Source organism: Tiliqua scincoides, chromosome 1 (assembly GCF_035046505.1).
Source record: "Tiliqua scincoides isolate rTilSci1 chromosome 1, rTilSci1.hap2, whole genome shotgun sequence".
NCBI classification, from domain to species: Eukaryota; Metazoa; Chordata; class Lepidosauria; order Squamata; family Scincidae; genus Tiliqua; species Tiliqua scincoides.
The window spans coordinates 133,692,374-133,712,779 of NC_089821.1; the positions used below are offsets into that span (position 1 = coordinate 133,692,374).

Below are 20,406 nucleotides of genomic sequence, written 5' to 3' on the forward strand. Positions count from 1 at the left end.
GGTCTACTCGGATCTGCACCACCTCAGAGGCCAGAGGCTGTTCTGCACCATCCAGGAATGGGGTCAGGATCTGGCATAACCCCCAGATCCTGGCCTCGCCTCCCGCCCTCCCCCAGCCCCAATATGCCTCCTCCCCGCCCTTTGCATACTCCCCCCCCCCAGACCCTTGCATCAGCTGAGCTCAGCCGACACAAATATACTCTGCCAGGCCTGGATCCTATGCAGGGAGGCCAGCGCAACTCCTTGCACTGGTCTCCCTGACTCTTAGGTCAATGCAAATCCTTGGGTTGGCACAAGTGACTTGTGGCAGCCTAACCTGGGGCTTAGGGTTGCAGCCTTAGATGAAGATCATGGGGAAGCTCTGCCTACCTTCTTGCTTATAAAGAGGTACAATCTACAACGTTGATATATAAAACTGTAAGAAATATAAGTGGCATTACATTTCTTTTCAAAAATGCCACTGTCTCAAATAATATTGCATCAAGCAATTCAGGTGTGCTGAACTAATAGATATTTTCCACCTAGCCATATGGCATTATTCTAAGCCTTTTCTGCCCTATGTTGCACATACGCAACAAGGACCAAATGCCCCTGTTACGCTGGGCAAAAATGGGTTGAGCAGTCTGCAGATGAAAAGGGATAGTGTTTCCCTGGCAGAGGAAGGGGCATTCCTTACAGTATGAAAAGCCCTCTCTCTCCCCCCACCCCCCGGTGCTAGCTGGAAATAGGGTCTGTTGGAATAATTGGAACTGTTGGTCTCAATGCAGTGCACTTCCATCTTTTTTTAAAAAATAGCCTAGTTTAAAATGAATCATTTAATATAAACATGTTAAATGTCTAAGGGCCCAATCCTAGCCAGCTTTCCAGCACTGATGCAGCCATGCCAGCGGAGCATGTGCTGTATCTGTGGTGGTGGGGGCAGTCACTGAGGCCTCCTTAAGGTAAGAGAACATTTGTTTCCCTCAGAATTACAGTTACCCCAATCTGACCTTACTTTGCTGAAGAGAGGTGGTCCATTGCAGGGCTCTGCCTGCTAGCTGCTGTAGTTTTCAAGGTTTCCTACCTTGTATTCCATTGTACCCTCATACTCAGTTTCTGTCTTATCGCTTTTTGGGGTTAGGACAAGGTTTCAGACCTTGTTCCTGCAAACCCCCCCCCCCCCCAAGAAGAATATATAAATTATTCCACATCCACTCCATATTAGAGCTAGTCACAACCCATGCTTTGAGAACTCCGGAGTAATTGATCCATCTTGCTCAATACTGCTTAGAACTATTGGCAGCAATTTTCTGGGGTTTCAGATAGGGGTCTTCTCCAGGCTAGCTGCCTCTCCACACCTCACAAGACCTCCTGGAGGCTTCTGAAAGGCACTTCCAGTTTGCTGGCAGGGCCTACCTGCGGATTTCCCTATCCACAGAATTTGGTATCTGTGGGGGCTTCCTGAACAGATTCCCACAGATACCAAGGGCTCACTGAAGTTCAATCCAGGGCATGTATACACTGAAGTAAGCCCCAAGGAGTCCATTGGAACTTACTTCAAGGGGGATTTGTATATTGCAACATTTGGTTGCAGAAACCCTCTTATAGTTGATTTTTGTATGGGAGAGTTGTTGGTACTATAGATGACCTTCAGATACATCCCAGTCTGTAAATAAAGACTATTAAAATTTAGCATGTGATTTACACTCAGACAAAAAATTAGAAGCTGGGGCCTACCTGCTGTGTTTTCAAACTGGCAGAACCAAGTTTTTCATGTTATAGGTGGGCATTATATTCCGGCTGCAATTAGATTATGTCTCGCAAAGGTCTTGCCCCAACTTTTGTATGGAATAATTCCTGGTCCCTCCTCTTCTTCCTTCGTCTCACTTGAATGTGTCCAATCCAAATTTTTAAGATCTGTATTTCAAGTGTCCAGCTATGTGTCTAATGCAAGCTTACGTCTTGATTCTGGCCTGTTAAAAGTCGAGGCCAGGATTGCCTTAGCATCCATTTATTTGTGGCTCAATCTAAATTTTAACACCCAAGGCCTAACATCTTTAGTTTTAATTGATAATTTTCAGTCTACCTACCTACATGAAGCTGAGACACTTGGGATTTTCACCAGAGATTGTTCTGGCAATGGATTTGAATCAGGCAAGAGTGATTATAAAACAGGGACTGAGGGACATTGAACGGCAAGAAGATATCAGCAGATCTCCAGATTTTCTTGCTTCTGACGGCGCAAGGTATATAGCTGCCCCGGCCACTTATCTTTCATTATTAGAGCTCCCTGGGCAGAGGAGAGCTTTCTTCCTAGCTCGGTGGAGAGCTCTTTCTTCGGCATTTGTCGAGGGCTGTTTCAGAAAGATCCCCATCTCCGAAAGACTGTGTCCCTGTGGTTCAGGGGAGGTTGAGACACTTGAACATGTCATGTTCTGTTGCCCACTTTATCAGGGGATCTGAGACAAGTTCATTATTCCCCTGAGCAGAAAATACTTGGGCGAGTCACAAACAGAAATGGCTAAGTAACTTCTTTCAGGTGCTAATTCTCAGTTTTTAAGACCAACTGCAAGTTTTTTGGCTGCTGCTTACAAAACCTTGGAGCCTAAAAATCTGACATTCTGACATTTTTAGGCATTCTGACATGGAGGCCTAAAATCATGTGGAATAAATCAGAAAAAGAGGGAACTGCTCTACACAGAACCGTACAAGAGTTATAGAATCCAACTTTTAAATGAGTCAGTGTGCAAGATCCCAGCCAGCTCCAATGCATTTCTGTGGCCATTTAAAATAAGAGGTTTTCTTCTGTTTAGGCATATGAGAACAACAGGGACATGCGGTGGGTGGGGAGGCAGGTGAGGCAGAGCCTCCCCATCAGAGTCCTTTGAAAAGCACCGCTGCCATGTGAGGCAGCCAAGCACCCACAACCCATGCATGAAGTGGGTGCTTGGGTGCCTCATGCAAAGTGCATGGGTTGTGGGCACTTGGGTGCCTCACATGGCGGCAGTGCTTTTCGAAGGACTGGTGGGGAGGCTCTGCCTCACCTATCTTGTCATCTACCACATGTCCCTGGAGAATGATCACTAAAAGCTGCTGTTAAGCAACCAATCACCCCAAATTTAATGCATCCTAATTGCTATTCAAAAATTCCCTGTATCTGTACTTGCCAACAGAATCCTGTGCATGTTTACTCAGAAACAAGTTCCATTTTGTTCATTGCCGCTAACTCCCAGTATACTCCCAACAGCACAATCCTATGCATGTCTATAAGTAAATCCCATTGTAGTTGGGATAAGTGTGCATCACTCACTCTCTCATCACCTCACTCTCATCACCTCACTCTCAGAGTGCATCACCTCACTCTCAGATAAGTGTGCATAGGATTGCAGCTTAAGACCATTTAGAAGAAATCAATCATAGAGTTGGAACTTAATAGGTTATCTAGTCCTACCCTCTGCCTATAGCAGGAAATCCTCCTAGAGCATTTCCAAAAGATACTTGTTGAGCCCCTGCTTGAAGATCTCCAATGAGGGAGACTCCACCACCTCCCTTGGCAATCTGTTCCACTGCCAAACCACCCTTACTGTCAGGAATTTTTTCCTGATATCCAATTGGAATATCTTCCCTTGCAGTTGTACTCTTGCACTTTGAATCAACATTATTGCCATGGCTGCAGCAGACAGGGGGTACAGAACACTGTACACAGTTGTTTGGAGCTGAAATGTTCTTCAGACTCCTGGGTAGACTCAGAAAGATGAATTTTGCAATGCTCAAGACTCAGCTTTCAGGGAGAAAACTGAAAAATTCTGTGCTGCTTTGAGCTAGGGGTGTTGGTGGTATTGCACCATGGGGAATACAAAAACTTAGAAATGCTTTTTCCCAAATGGAAACCAAAGTTTATGTTGTCATCCTATGGCTTGCTGCCTCAATTCAATTCATACAATGTGCCCATACCTGCATCTTACCTGCATCAATGTTCATGTCTAAGTACTTCAGGAATTTCCAGTCTAGTCCAATTTGTTATGAGTTATAAGAATATAAGAAGATCTCCGCTGAATCAGGCCAAAGGCCCATCTAGTCCAGCTTCCTGTATCTCACAGTGGTCCACCAGATGCTTCAGGGAGCACAAAAGACAGCAAGACACAACCTGCGTGCTGGTGCCCTCTCCTGCATCTGGCATTCTGAGGTAGTCTGCTTCTAAAATCAGGAGTTTGCACATACCTATTATGATTTGTTAGAATCCATATCAGAGTTAAAACCCACACTATAATTCTATGATCCAAATAGATCTTTTTTTGTTTACGATTTCAACACTCTTATGGAGTGATAGTAGCTATTTACCAGGAGAGGCAGGTGGCAGGCACAATTTTTCCCCTTCTCGTAACTACCTAAATTATTAACACTTTTCTTTCTAACTCCCCATCCTTCCGCTTTACATGAGCTTTTGCAGACACACATATTTCAACCAGTCCTCCTCAGCACAATGACAGGCAACCCTTTCACCTCTGTTTTTTTCCATTCACCTTTATAGAGGCCTGAAAGACACCACAGGAGAGCATACTGGGGAGAGCATCAGGCTGCCACAAAGGTAAGGATGCTTTGATGTTCAGCATTGCAGAAATCTGAAAAGTTAGTCCAGTTCTAAATAGCAAAAACAGACTATTGTTTATTCAAGGTAACAATCTTCTCATGCACTGGTGCACAAAAGAGCTGCTTGAAATATTTTTAAAACTCAGTGTAAAGTTTTGTTTCTGCTTCCGCAGTGGCACAAGAGGAAGGTTTTCCTGTGTTCTGCAGTGATGTTATTTTAGCAAACTGGGAAATATTGGGTAACATTTATATTTTCTGTAAACTTGCACATATTATTGCAATGATTATATATTCCCATTGAATTTTGTATAGTAGATATAAGTACCTTCAAGAATTTGCAATTTTATTACATTTGTGCTTTCTCTCTGTGTACCTGTGGGGTCATTAGTGTGGACCTTTGACTTGTCTAATGACTTTGTTCATCGTCTAAGGTGAAAGCTAATTTAGAACCATTCCAAAGAAGCTCTTGGTATAAATTCAGCTACATAAAATTATGGCATTAATACTTTCCATAATGCTTTTTGTTGCCACACCTTTGCTCTCATTGATAGGGGAGTGTTTCTGGAGGAATGTTTTGCAGATAAAGCGAAAGCATATTATTACAGTCTAATTACAATGCTTATTACACTTAGGGCCCAATCCAATCCAACTTTCTAGCACCGATGCAGCTGTGCCAATGGGGCATGTGCTACAACCTGTGGGGAGGGACAGTCATGGAGACATCTTCAAGGTAAGGGAATGTTTGTTACCTTACCTTGCGATTGCATCAGCACTGAAAAGTTGGATAGGATTGGGCCCACAGTCAAGCTACATAAAATGAATATATAGAAGACTATTTTTACTGGGTGTGCAACAGTGCAATGAGGAAGAAAGAGAATGAATTAAGAACCACACTTTATATTTACTGTGTGTAAGGTACATTTATATTGGAATGAAACAGTCAAAACAGTGCAGCAGTTCTCAAGAGACTCGAGGCTACAGATCATCCCGCATCAGATTTTTCTAAGGGCTGACTGGACACTAATAAGGCTTTGAAGACTAGGAATTCTGAATCTCAGTGAATGATGATGATGATGTAATAAAAACAGATCATTACATCCTGTTTTGGTTGTGTTCCATCACTATCAAACCTGTCTGCCAAGAAGTAATTCAGGAAAATAATTTTGTATTAAATACATCCCTTGAACTCACTATGTTGCATCTAATTTGGGTTATCTACCTGTGGTTTGGAATCTAGATGATTGCCAAAAACAGTGATTACGTAAGGCTGTGGTGGTTGCCAAACAAATTCTCTTGACAATGTAAGGCAGCCCAATCTTAAAGGTGGCCTGCATGAAAAGAAATTCCCATTGGATGGTACATAAGATCGATTTGCTCTCCTTCCTATTATATGCCAAGCACTGTGCATCTTTTTCTAAAATGCTTTTTTTTTCTGTTGTCCACCAGGAATAGAAGAATATAGAAGGCAGAAGATGTATTTCCACGGCTTAATTTGGCTTTGTATTCTCCTTTCTCTTACTAATGCTGAATCCTATTATTCATGCCCAAAAATCTGTTTTTGCAAAGAGGGAACCACATTTGTGAATTGTTCAGGAGTTAGTATTGGCTCCAATATAATTTTCCCTCTGGAGACAGAACACTTGGATCTGTCAAACAGTAACTTGTATTCCGTTCCTAGCAAAGGTCTAAAAACTCTGTGGAAATTGCAGGTTCTCCTCCTGAGTGAAAATTACATCAGCAGAATTGAAGAGAGAGCATTCATCTCTCTAGAGAGACTTCATAAGCTTGATATATGTAGAAATGAGATATCATTTCTTGGAAACAGCTTTTCAGGTGGGCTCATTTCTCTCTATGAGCTTACTTTAGCCTACAATAGACTGCAAAAGCTGCAGTACAAGAGCTTCCAGCACTTTGAAAATCTTCAGAAGCTCAATTTGCAAAATAATAATATCTCCTCTATAGAAACGGGTGCTTTTCGAAGTCTCACTAGATTGAGGCAACTTTGTCTTCAGAATAACCTGCTTCAAACCCTCCATTATGGAGTATTTTCAATGCTACAACACTTAGAGGTTTTGAACTTGGAGGGCAACATGATAAAAACCATTGCTCCTGGAGTCTTTGCTTCTTTAACCAGCCTCACAATACTTAACTTGGTTCAAAATGACATTGAACATATTCAATTCAAAACACTATTATCGCTCCAGACACCTGGAACCCACATCTTGCTCTCAGACAATCCATGGTTCTGTGATTGTGATCTTCAGAGGGTTTTTGCAAAACTGCACAGTGTCAGGAGGCTGATATTGGATGACTACCATAATGTGACGTGCACGGAGCCCCGTATCCTCAGAAGACTTCCTCTCTCATCTGTGGATACTCAGTTGTGCATTGCTGAGACTGTGACAGTTCTTGTTATAACTTTTACAGTCTTTGTTACAGTGGTGGCTGCCATTGTAATGGCTGAGAAGAACAGAAAGAAAAGGACAGGCAAGCACTGGAGTGAAGACCGTGAAATCTCCTATGAATCTCATAACTGATTGAACTCTTGGTGCTCTTTTAGAAATGTTTGCAAGAAATATTTTTATCTCCTTATAGATACAGCAATACGTTGCACTTTTGTCAAGTTAGGGACCAGTATACCAGTATTAAAGAATTCCTGTCTGAGTCTCTCTTAAAACATTTTTATTAATACCAGAACTCACTCTAGCAGGACAAAATAGAACAGAACGTGTCAGAACCGCATACAAATGTCAAAACAATTACACAAGTTACACAGTGTCAAAATAGTTACACCAGAGAATTGTAGCAGTATTGACAGCAGCATGAAATTGTCTTATCTGTTCCAGAGAGCTATATGTGGAATGATATTTGCACCTTGAGTCCCATTGTACTCCCAATATGAATGGGGACCCACCTGAAATTGGCCCATGACTTGCCTAGCGGGTCCAGACCCACAGTTTGAGAAACACTGATAACATTTTTAGATTGCATTTCCTCCACTTGTAGTGGCTTTAGCACCCTGTGAGGATGATTAGGCTGAGGGAGCAAATCTTCCTGGCCTCAAGTGACTCAAGGGAGACGATGGCTAGCCCAGTGGGGCGGGCGCTGCGTCCTGCGGTGCGAGGGGAGTGCTGGAGGCCTCCGCCGGGGCAGGGAGTGCTTGTCCCTCGCAGCTGCAGAGTTGGACAGGACCGGGCCCTATGAAACCAGGGCTGCCATCCGATCCCCACTTTCCTGTGAGGAAGCCCCATTGATTACAATGGGACTTACTTCTGAGTAGACAGGCAGAGCCTGGTCTTGCAGGACTCCGGAGGGTGCGCCTGGCGGCCATGCAGCGCTGCAGCCTCCAGGGCGGCGGGGACGCGCCTGCTGCTGGCCGAGGCGCTTCCTCCGCCCTCCTTCGCGGCTGAGGCGGCGCCACTGCGGACGAGAGGTCCGGGGAGGCCCGGCCCGGGGAGGGCTCGCAGCGCAGGCGCCGTTCCCGAGCAGCCTCCGGCGGAAGCGGGCGGCGGGCCTGCTCGCGGCTGCTGGAGCGTCCTCCTGTGTGCAGCAGCCTGCGGGCGAAGCGAGCGTAAGTTCAGCACGTGCTCGTGCAAGCGGCCCCTGCGCGGCCTGCGCCTTGTGTATCGCCCGGTGGCGTAGCTGGTGGGGGTGGGGCGCCCAGGCTGGCAGCGGGCCTCAGCGTGGCGGGCAAGCGGATCCTCCCTTCGGCCCCGTTTTGCTCCCCTCGCCGGGAATGCTCCTCAGGGAGGATCCGCTTGCCCGCCACGCTGTGGTCTCCTGCCAGCCTGGGCGCTCCGCCCCCCAGCTACGCCACTGGCATCGCCCCTTCATGTGGCTGTGGCAGCATCTACCTGCGCTCCTGGTGAGGTGACTGACATGTCCAGTGCAGGCTAAGTGCTGCACTGGTGCTCAGCAGGGGTGGGCTGTGAGTGGGTCACGCTCAGGGGCTTTGCCAGTGGCTGCTGTAGACACTCAGGTCAAGCATCCCCAGTGCCTGCCAGAACATCTGTTTTGATCTGAAGCCTGAAGTGATCTGGAACACTTGCACCAGAGGCCCTCTTCCAAGCTGGTGCTCCTCTGACTTAGCAGAGGGAGAGTAAGGGCCCAGTCCTATCTAACTTTCCTGTGCCTGTGCAGCCATGAAGTGAGGGAGCAAATGTTCCCTTACCTGGGGGAGGCTTCCACAAGCCCCCCCCCCATTTAGGATGCAACACATGCCCTGTTAGCATGGCTGCATCAGTGTTGGAAAGTTGGATAGGATTGGGCCCTAAGGCTGCAGTCCTAACCACACTTTCCTGAGAGTAAGCCCCATGGAACAAAATAGGACTTACTTCTGGGTAGACCTGGTTAGGATTGGCCCTCCTCACCCCCCAGCAGTGTCTTTTCTAGTGACTGTCTGCTGGTGTTTTTTTGCATCTTTTTAGAGCAAACGTTTTCAACCACTGTGCTGTGGCACACTGGTGTGCCGTGAAAGGTCTGCAGGTGTGCCGTGGGAGTTTTGGGGAGGGTCATTTGTTAGTAGGGCCATTGGGGGATGTGAGCCCCCCCACCAACAGCGTGGTGAGCCTTGTCAAAAAAACGGATGGTGTGCCTTGATAATTTTGGTACCTTGTCAGTATGCCATAAGACAAAAAAGGTTGAAAATCATTGTTTTAGAGCAGCCATTTTCAACCACTGTGCCCATGGCACACTGGTGTGCTGCAAATGGTCCTTAGGTGTGCTGCAGGAGTTTGGTGGAGGGTCATTTATTAATAGGACCATTGATATGCCCCTCAACAACAGCATGGTGTGCCTTGAAAGTTGTCCAGAAACTGATGGTGTACGTGACACTTTTAGTACCTTGTCAGTGTGCCATGAGATGAAAAAGGTTGAAAATCACTGTTTTAGACTGTGATCCCTTTTGGAACAGAGAGCCATTAATTATTTGATTTTCTCTATAAACCACTTTGTGAACTTTTTGTTGAAAAGCAGTATATAAATACTGTTAATAGCAATGGGTGAGTGGCTTGTGAGTCGCATGTTGTGACTGTTGACGTGTCCATTTCTGCAGGGCTGTCCCATTCATGAAATGATGCAGCTCCCATTGAGCAGCAGGTGCAGGAGGAGGGGCAGGCAAGAGTGGACAGAGTGGCTTTCACCTGCTCCCTACCCACTCACCATTCACTTTCCCATGCAGTTGCTTTAAATTTAATGGGACCACACCAGGAGGGGCAAGGTGTGTAGGTAGGGAAGAGGATAGCTGCTGCCTGTACCTAAAAAACCATGCAGGCTGCCTACTGCAGAAGCCCACTCATCTACCCACGTACCCTCTATACCTTTGCTTCATTGCTTACATGTCTGTTCTTCTGCTGTCCTCTCTGGAACTGTCTGGCTCACTGACTATGGTGTCAAGAAATGGGGTTCATGATCACAGAGGAGCATCCCTCACCATTGGAGCCCAAGGAGTCAGAGAGTGAGGATGCTGTAGACCCAGTGAGCAGAGAGGCCCCTTCCTCCCCCTGCTGAGGTAAGAAACAACTAGGGTGAAACAAAAGAATTCTTATCTGCTACAGCAGTGGCTCTCAAATTTTTTAGCACTGGGACCCACTTTTTAGCAGGTTGGGACCCACTAGAGGTGATGTCATGGCCAGAAGTGACATCATCAAGCAGGAAAATTTTTAACGATCGTAGACTGCAATCCTAACCACACTTACCAAAGAGTAAGCCCAGTTGACTATTTTGTTAAAAGCATATTCATAGTAGCCTGTTAAAAGTACAGATCTATAACATTTCCCCAAATACAGTCACACATACCACAGTGGCATCAAGTCTAACATATTAAAAATAAAATATTGAAATGAATTGGGACCCACCAGAAATTGGCTCACAACCCACCTAGTGGGTCCCAACCCACAGTTTGAGAAATACTGCGCGACAGCATCCTTATCACAGGTGTGATCCTGTCAAGGTTTTAATTGAACTGCATCACTAGTAGAGCAGCACCTGAAAGAGAAGCACACAATTAATGAAAATTAATGAAAATTAATTAATTAAGATTAAAATAAACAACAAAGCAATTCCCAGCCCCAGATTGGGCCACTTATGGACAAATAAGACAAAAGGACTGTGGGTCTAGGTGTGTCCTGTCCTCAAGCAGATGCCATATCTGATCATGGCAAAAGAATACTTCTGATAATAGTTTTTTTTAACTTGGGGAATGGTGGAAAAATAGGTGGAGATAAAAACACAACAATTAAAGCAAAGGTAATTGGTTACAAACTGTCTAGATCAAGAAACAATGAGGTCTGAAGTTCGGCTCAGCAGATCTGGCTATTAGTGAGGTGCTCTGTTGGTCTGGCCAACTCCATATGCTTTCCTTGCTTGGAGGATTTGAAATGGCCCCAATAGCACTGATAGCGTTAGAGTCAAGTGGCAAAATTCTGAGGTTGGAGAGTAGAAATGTACCATTTTAGGCTGCAGGTTAGGAAAGGTTTTTTTTGAATAATCCCATTTGTGTGTGGAGTCCACTTCCTAATAAAGACTTCCTGCCACATTAACTGACATATTGGGAAGAAAGATTGTATAGACTTCTTTGCCATGCAGAGGAATGTTTAATTAAAGCTGTTTGGGTTTTTATGTTTTGTTTAAAATGTGAGTCCCTCACCTGCAGCCTGCTGTTGTAGTGTCCATTCTGCCACCTTATTCAGCCCCATGTGTTGACCAGGCCCAATTTATTCCAATATCACTTTGACCTGATATGTTCAGGAGCAAGGTGGTAATAAATGGAAATTTACTGTCCCATTTGTTTTTAATCTGTCATCTGATGGACATTTTTTCCTGGATGTGTTTGTTCTTTTCCAGTCTGAATCTTTTTGATCATACCCCTTTCTATATCCAGTGTAGTGGAAAGAACTACAGTTTCAAATGGATTTCATATTATGTTGAATTAGTTCTAAAGCGACATGAGGAGCAAGATTTCATATTTTAACATTGCAAACTTTTGCTCTCTGTCTACAGGCAATATACTTGAAAAAAAATCAAAGCAGAAGATGTTGGACGTTGGGAAATGGCCAATATTTGCTCTCCGTTCTCTAGAGGAGCTGAAGTTAATTCGTCAGGCCTGTGTATTTGGCAGTGCTGGCAATGAAGTACTGTATGCAACTGAAAACGATGAGGTAACTGTCTGAAATATGATTATTATTCGTTATTAGACTGTGGATATTCAGCACAAATGTGGAATTTGACGTTCTGAGAATCTGTGCATATGTATTTGTGTATTGTGTTTAAGAGCAGTAGGATTTCTAGGGCAAACGGATGTGCATTGTGCCTTACTTTTCTCCACAATGAGCAGAAAACAAAATAAGTCACACCGTGGACAGGCAGAAACATGCACAGTTGTATAGGGTGCAGCATTCTAAGGGTGCAGTCCTAAAAGACCATAGCACTGGTGCTGAGTGTCATAAACATGTCGTAAAGCATATTTATGGCACCCTTGGAGTTGGGAGTGCTGACGCCGGGCCAGTGCCTGTTGATGCTGGGCCCAGCGCCAGGTGGAGGATGCCTTGCGGCCACCTGGAGATAAGTGGGACAGCCAGTCAGCGGTGTGGCCTTTCAGGGTGGGGAGGAGGTGTTCCAGTGCGGGAGAGGGCGAAATGGTGAGAGGGACAAGGAGAGGGAGGTGGGTCTGGCAGGGGCCTCCTCTACCACATCCTATCCTCCGTGTTGGGCTAAAGAGCTGTGCCGGCAAAATCGCCAGTGCAGACGTGAGAAGCCCCATTGCGGTGCTTTTGGTGGCTTCCTGGCACCTGCATGATACAATGGTCGCCATTTTGGCACTACTTTTTCTCCTGGTGCCAGGAAGGATAGGATTGGGCTATAATTTTATATCACAGAAAGCCCAGAGAGAACAGAATTATGATTAAATATGTCTGGCAAATTCCCATGCATATTAACTAAGGAGTCACTATAAATACAGTTGGGCTTATTTGTTATATTTTCAGTTGAAAATGCTTCTATAATAAAGATGTTTCTGTTGCAATGTATTGTTGTGTAACAGGTTTTTGCACTTGGCACTAACTTCAACGGCTGTCTGGGGATTGGTGATACGCAGAGCAGCCTTGAACCCCGAAGGTTAGATATTTTATGTGGCAAAAAAATAGCCTGCCTCAGCTATGGAAGTGGTCCTCATGTTGTCACAGCTACAGTAGGTAAGCTGTGTGTGGGGGGGGGGGTGTGTGTGGGGGGGTGTTAAATATGTTGTATTCATTAGTCTAATAGTTTGACAGGGATATTAGTCTAATAGTTTGACAGGGATAATTGTGATAAAATCAAGGACTTTTGTCTGGTTTGGTCTGTTAGCCCACATTCAGTCTATCACTGTTCTGAGACACCACCTGTTCAGGGTCACATGAAAAACTGAGTTAGAGTTAGATGTCATCAGCATATTGATGACACCACAACCCACCCACATCTCCTAGTGGTTTCATATAAATATCAAACAGCATGAGAGAGAACTTGAATCTTTGAGAGACCCCATTGGCCATGTTTTACCCATTATTTGATTTACCATATTCTGTCAGGCTGTGCAGCATGGCCTTTCCCAGTTTGAAGAGACACTTTGCCAACAGTCTGAGGCTAAGAGGCAAAAAGGAAGGCCCATAGCCAGGGAGACAGACCAGGGACAGACTGCACTTGCTCCCAGTGTGGAAGGGATTGTCACTCCCGGATTGGCCTTTTCAGCCACACTAGACGCTGTGCCAGAACCACCTTTCAGAGCGCGATACCATAGTCTTTCGAGACTGAAGGTTGCCAATACAATACAATATTCTGTCACTGAGAAATAAATGGTTAGCTTCAAATATTTTACTGTTCTTTCTTCCTTTTGTTATAGAAGGAGAAGTGTATACCTGGGGTCATAATGCTTATAGCCAGCTGGGAAATGGAACAACAAATCATGGTTTAGTTCCTTGCCAAGTCTCCACCAACTTGGTAAACAAAAAGGTGATTGAAGTCGCTTGTGGTTCACATCATTCTATGGTTTTAACATCAGATGGTGAGGTGAGAAAAGCTGTCATAATCATGTGCAAGTTGCTTCTGAATGTTGCATGGAGTTATAAGAAGGTGAAAGAACTGAGCATTAGAAACTGAGTGCTGCTCTAAGGAGATGAGTGGGTGGGTGTTTGTGCCTCAGATCAGAGGGAAGAGAAAGTTCCAGTTTGCATCCTAGTTCTCATCTACCTTTAGGACCCATCTGGCATCTTCTTCCCAGAGAGTCTCGCCATTGGCCCTGTTTTCTTTCATGCATCTTTCCTACATTGGCTATATGAGACCTAGCATCTCCTGCACGCACACACTTTATGCTTGTGCTGGAAGACCTTAAGAACATAAGAAGAACCCTGCTGGATCAGGCCTGCGGGCTATCTAATCCATTGTCCCACCAGATGCCTCAGGGAGAAGACAAGATACTTGCATCATGCTGCCACTCCCCTGCATCTGGCATTCTATTTATCCTCACACCCCCAATGAAGACGCTAGCCTGTGACTTGGGTTTAACTTGATTAGCAACCAGCTAATCTCAGACTGTACATACCCATCACGGCTTGCAACCTGTGATGGAGATTTCCTCCAGAAGGATACACCTTGTTGTTCTTCAGCGAGTGAGATAGTGACAGTATCTCCCAGGCCACAGCAATCGCTTAACTGTGGAACTCCCTGTTCCCCCACTGCCAAATAGGTTGGGGCAGCCTCCCCTTCCTGTTTTGCAGCTTTGCCCCAGGAGAGCAGTGGTCTGATTCCCTCTGGGAATGGACTTTCCAAGGCAAATCCATATATAAGCTTAGTTGATAAGTTTTATCCCAAGCATGTTCATCCAGTAATTCAGCAGTTTCTCAGTCAATTTAATAGTCAGTTCACTGGTTTTTCCGAATTCCTTCAGAGTTTTTTTCTAAACCATATCTTAAGCAAACAGCTTCTCAGGAAAACTGTCTGTCCCACATTATGGATAAAGCTCCAATTTATCCTTTTGTTGCACCCTTCATGCACCTTCCAAAAAGTCGAGCTTTCCCCATGAAAATATCCCATTGCAGCACTTGGAATATCCAGCCTTGTTGTTCTTGCTACCCACCAGACTAGCAAGCCCCTCCATATGCTAAGTTCATATGTTAAGGGCTTCATAGAGAGGCACTGTCTAATTTTTACAGAACTTACTTCAATGGAATTTTAACAGATTATAGCTTGAATGTATGTAGGAAGAAAGCAGGAACTTCCTGTACAGAAGGACATCCTATGCAGAGCAGACTCTGGGGGCAAGCAAGGGAAGATTTCATGTTGTGTTTTAATTTACTACATTTTTTAATATTGCTTTTAATATTATCCTTGAATCTCCAAGATATTTGAACCTATATTTCTTCATAAGCTTGCAGTCCTAGCTATTGACTCTGCAGAATGGTTATCCAGCATTAAGAAATCAAGCAAGACAGAATTTGGTGGCTGAGGTTGTTTTGTTTAAAGTTTCGAAGTAATATTTGCTTCTGCTATAGAGTGCTTGGGGAATTATTCCCAAATAGGTTTGTCACTGAGAACCCTGATGCTGGAACTTATTGTCTGTATTGACTTTTTCAGGGAGGATTCCATGAGCAGAAATCTAGTTTTGTGTCCTGTCTGAAAAAATGCATTTTGGTGATCAGCTTCATTGTAACATGGTTGCTGGTTGGGAATGTTTTGAAAAAAGTGTTACAGCAGAGGGAGATGTTTCATTGGAAGAGGCTCGTCTTCAGAAATAAAAATTTCAGACTTTTTTTCTCTCCATTTTTATGCTGTTCATTGAAAATTGATGACATTTGATACGTGATATATTTTTGACAGAACCAGTGTCAATCAAAGGAATTACTCTAGATTGTTTAAGAAAATCATTTAGCATATTGTTGTGGGCTTGACATTTCTTTCAAACATAGGATTCCAACAATATGATGCTTTTTCAACTTGTTTTTGACTTCTTGTTACAGGTGTATACGTGGGGCTATAATAATTCAGGTCAAGTTGGCTCTGGTTCTACAGTCAATCAGCCAATTCCTCGAAGAGTTACTAGCTGTTTACAAAATAAGATAGCAGTTAACATTGCTTGTGGCCAAATGTGCTCAATGGCTGTGGTGGAAAATGGGGAGGTAAGATTATTCTTCAGAATTACAGGTTAGTTGTTTTGTCTGATATGTGTTATATTGTAGTGGTTCAGGATTTGGACGTAGACCTGGAAGATCCAGGTTCCAATCCCCGCTCAGCCATGAAGCTTCTGGGAGACCTTGGGCCAGGGTCTCTCAGCCTCGCCAACTTCATAGGGTGGTTGTGAGGAAAAAAGGAAGGGAGGAGCCATGTACAGCACCCTGAGCTCCTTAGAAGACTGTGGTATAAAAATATGAAAAATAAATAAATAATGTAATGGCCTAAATTGGATATTTTTCTCCAGTTATTGTAGTGGGCAGATGTTTAGTTATTTTATTTTATTTATATTAAATATTAAAGATATTTATCAGTTTTTTTTTTTTTATCTATACCCCACCTCTAAAAAAGAGGTACACAGGTAGCTCAGAACATACCAAATAGAATATTAAAATACAGTATTAGATTAAATAACAGAAACCATAACTAAGACAAACAGCCATAGAAACCAAACTCAGGAGGTTCATCATGAAACAAAAATGTCAGATCAGAACAACAATGTTTTCAGGATCCTCTAGATCAGGGGTCTCCAAACCCTGGCCAGATGCAGCCCGCAACAAGCCTCTTTCCGGCCCATGGCCAACCTCTTGTCCCCTGAAAGCCTCTGGCCCACTCAGCTGAACATGACCAGAACTGTGCTCGGATCCTGTCTGGAGGGTGTTCTGAGGACCAAAAAGGTTGAGTGAATGAGCCCATTCATTCATTCATTCATTCATCTAAGTTCCATCTCTAATTTATTTATTTAAATTTTATATTTAAATTTTTTTTCTGGCCCTCAACACAATGCCAGATATTTGATATGGCCCTCTGGCCAAAAAGTTTGGAGACCCCTGCTCTAGAACACCAATAGAGAGGGAGTGGGTCTCAATTCAAAGGGAGGGAATTCCATAACTGTGGTTTCCCTATAGAGGGTTGTTCTTTCCAGATGTCTGTAGAACTATCTTTTAACGTTCAGGAGAGTTCTTCCTCCTGTCATAAAACTAAATGCATCTTCTGATTTCATTGGGGTAGGGGCTCCCTTCCTCCTTAGACCAAGGGGGAATTGAAGCTTTGTTCTATTTTCTTTCAAAGTTTTTCTCCTCTTTCTCTGCTTCCCCTCTTCTTATCTATCACTCTGATCCCTCTTCCACATGACACAGTGGATTCATGTAGAGTAAGGAGAGGCCCTTGGGGAGGATAACTGTAGCAATTGTTGGTCCTTGTGCTAAGACTGTTCAGGCATGTGGGAATAAGGCTTTGGCAGAGCTGTCCAACTTTGGAGTTCCCTACTTCAGTGTCTTTTAAACCCATAAGGCGTTCCAGCCTCTGTACTGGAAACCAAGGCAGCTCAGAGGAGAAATGTCTTGGTGTACTAGCCAAACAGCCATGTGTGTACACAGCTTTTTGAGAAAACGTTGTCTGGGAGAGACTGTGTAGAGTTTTGGAATGTGTTGGAGTTGGCTTGTTGACATGTGACTCTGTATTTCATATTCCTTTGATCTGAGAGCAGTGGTAGGGTCCCTGCACAGGTACCTAGAGGCTATAGCAGTCTGGATGTTGAATCCAAGCAACACAGCATGTGTTTTAGAAAGTATAAATAAGATTACAGTGAATTGCCTAGAACAGGGGTTTCAAACTCATTTCATACGGAGGGCCGCATAGCATTCATGATGCCTGCTGAGGGCCAGAAGTGATGTCATTAGGCAAGAAGTGATGTCATTAAACAGGACATAACCAAAAATAAACACTTTTTTCTCACTTAGGAACTCATTAGCTGCAAATGACTGAAGAGAAAAAACACAAATCTTGATCATATTTCAAGATATGGGAGAGCTCAATTTTCATGTGGGTTGCCCTTTCAGTAGTAATACCTCAGCCCCACTCAGCAGCTGAAAGCCTGAGAGCCATATAAAAAGCTTCTGCGGGAAACATCCAGCCCCCGGACCTTATGTTTTACACCCTTGGCCTAGAATGCACTGAATTTAACACTATTTTTTTCTTTATTCCTCTTGTACCTAGACAATAAATAGAATCTCTATCTTTTAAGGTTTATGTCTGGGGTTACAATGGTAATGGTCAGCTTGGATTGGGCAACAGTGGGAACCAACCAACGCCCTGTAGAATAGCAGCTTTGCAAGGCATTCGTGTACAGCAGGTATGTGTTCAGATGCAGGCCTTTATGGAAATCTTGCCTATCTGGCTATATAATTAAGGTAATAGAAAGAAAATGAACCTGTCGTAACATCTGAGGTTGGTCGAGCCATACTCTATGTCAATCAGGTTTGAAGGGTAGTCAGAGAGCCAGACATGTGTTGGAATAAGAATTATCAATGTACAGAAAAAGATGTAATTAAAAGCAAAGTGTGTGTGTGTGTGTGTGTGTGTGTGTGTGCGCGCGCGTGCGCGCATCACATAAAAGAATGGTTACATATACAGGACAACATACATTCAATGTGCTGGGGATTCTGGACATCAAGGACAGACTCAAGTGATGCAGGTATCAGGGCCTGCATGGACCCTGGCAAAGTACTTTACTGCAATTTTGAGACTGTACATGCCTGCAAAACGTGTATGTAACTCGCCATTTGGTTAGGATTGGGCCATTAATCTTGTAATTTGAATTCTGATAGAATACAATCTTCATTCAGTGGATGTGCTTGAAGGGCAAATCTTGCCTGGATCTTTTGATAGCCATTGTACAATCCCCATGGGAAAAAATGTTGTATCTGGAAAAGTTTATAGTAATGCAAAGCTGAAGTGCTCCTGCTGGCGTTCAGATGAGAGCACTGTCTGTGATGAGTATGTGCATGTATACGTATATGAGAGTGCTCATGTTATATTTGGGCTATTTGGAGCTGCTACAAGTTATCCTAGTTATCCAAGTTTCATGTGCATTGCCTGAAGAACTTTCATCCCACTATGAGCTGTGAATGCAGCATACATTCATGTTGTGTCTTCAGCTTGTCAAGACCTACAAACCATCTCAGACCTCTGAACATAATATGGAGCCTACCTTGAAGAACCCATGCACTTGAAGCCCAGCAGCAACAGGGCAAAGTCAATGTATCCATAGGCAAATCCAGCCCGAGCCTCAAAACAAAAGACTGCTATATTAGTGTAGGAAAGAACCAACATTTCCGGAGGAAAGGATGTTTTTCCCAAATGGCTGGGATGAGTTGCTATGCCCTTTTATTTTAGTTTTTTTATTGCAGCTAAAGCAGATTAGACTGAGAGACTGTGAATTGCCTAAAGTCATATTTGCGAGCTTCATGACTCAGTCGGAACCACATGTCACAAGCCTGGTCACCTGGCATGACCAGGTGAGTTATGGTGAAAGTCCCTTCTGCCCCAGGTTGCTGAATCTCCTCTGCCCCATGTTGCTGAGGTTGTCTGTGGCAAAGCTTTGCCCTTGCACCCTCCCATGGCACTTCCCTACCTGTTCCCTGATGCTGCAGTGGACAATCACCACAGACATTCACAGATAAGTCGACCTCACAGATAAGTCAAGGGCAGGTTTCAAACCAAAATCATGGAATTTTCTGTGGCCCTTGGATAAGTCAGGGGAGGAGGGGGGTTTAAAAGTGTGTGTGGGGGGGTCTGAGTATAACTTTGTCTGATTTTGCCTAAGACCAGATCCTGAAAAATAATCTACCAGTAATGACCTGCCACAATTAAGAAAAAATACGTTATGCTAAATTGCATAGAGTTAGGCAAATACGCTGCAGCCTGACACTTGGGGATGGAAGGAAACTAAGGCAGCTGTTCTCAGTCCCCTCCCCCTCCTCCGTTCTGTACTCAGCCCTCCCCATTGCCAGCTGTCCCTGCTTCTTTCACAGGTGGGATGCTGAGCTTTTAAGAGTTCAGTCCTATGCATTTCTAGTCAGTGGAGCTTACTCCCAGGAAAGTGTGGATCGAATTGTAGCCTGAGAGCCCAGTCCTATGCCTGCCTACTCAGAAGTAAGTAAGTAAGTAGGATTGTAGCCTGAATTTCATGCTTTGGCTTGCTGGGCTGTTTTGTTTGTGTAGGCTGGAGCAGGAAAAGCTTGCACCATCTCAGTCTGAAGGGAGGGGGAATTTGGGAACATTCCCTGGGTTTTTTAAAGCAATCCCCTCTGTTACTACTGCCCCTACCCCTGTGTGTGTGTGTGTGTGAGTGAGAGAGAGAGAGAGAGAGAGAGAGCTCTACCTTGCTGCACCTTGTTCTACTTGTTGCACTACAGAACACCTTGTAGTGTTCTGGCTACAGAGGTTTTCCACCACCACCCTTCCCCTCTTCAGCCTTTTTGCTGCCTCAGGGACTCCAGGAGTCTTACTGTTCCTTCCCAAGGGGAACCTCTTCCATGGCTGCAGGGCTATTCCCTGCCTGTTCGAGGCGAAGCCTTTTTGCAGTGTTTTGGGCCGCCTGGAAATGGAGTGAGATGCCAGCGCAGGGCAAAGGAGACAAAGGTGTGTGAGACTTTCAAATCCACAGATAAAAATCTGTGGATAAATAGGTTGCACCTGTAGTCTCTAATGTTTTAAAAACATACTAAAATATCATTTTTATTCATCGACTTTTAAAATTCATAACCTTTTTGTAAACACTATCAGAGAAAGTGCACTGCAGACAACATACTAGTAGAACCATTAATCAAATCCTTCTTTAAGGTGCCTGGCGTGTTA

General features: G+C 44.2%; 2 protein-coding genes across 7 annotated transcripts in view; both read left to right on the forward strand.

Moving 5' to 3' along the window:
- The first annotated feature begins 2,073 nt into the window (after window positions 1–2,073).
- On the forward strand, window positions 2,074–7,106 carry LOC136645775 (leucine-rich repeat-containing protein 15-like). The gene is made up of 3 exons (XM_066622183.1): window positions 2,074–2,225; window positions 4,511–4,567; window positions 6,248–7,106. The coding sequence occupies exons 1-3, from the start codon at window positions 2,074–2,076 to the stop codon at window positions 7,104–7,106; spliced, it is 1,068 nt and encodes a 355-aa protein (XP_066478280.1).
- Window positions 7,107–8,053: 947 nt separating this feature from the next.
- RCBTB2 (RCC1 and BTB domain containing protein 2) overlaps window positions 8,054–20,406 on the forward strand; it is a 30,726-nt gene continuing 18,373 nt past the window's right edge. The window contains exons 1-7 of one of the 6 annotated variants that reach the window (XM_066632577.1): window positions 8,054–8,140; window positions 9,965–10,078; window positions 11,569–11,726; window positions 12,608–12,758; window positions 13,442–13,608; window positions 15,555–15,713; window positions 17,792–17,899. In XM_066632577.1, coding sequence (XP_066488674.1) covers window positions 11,601–11,726; window positions 12,608–12,758; window positions 13,442–13,608; window positions 15,555–15,713; window positions 17,792–17,899 — 711 coding nt within the window. In that variant the 5' untranslated portion in view covers window positions 8,054–8,140; window positions 9,965–10,078; window positions 11,569–11,600. Of the gene's footprint in view, window positions 8,141–9,768; window positions 10,079–11,568; window positions 11,727–12,607; window positions 12,759–13,441; window positions 13,609–15,554; window positions 15,714–17,791; window positions 17,900–19,431; window positions 19,706–20,406 lie in introns of those variants that run through there. The other 5 variants (XM_066632829.1, XM_066632743.1, XM_066632663.1 and 2 more) reach the window with 5 other exon arrangements.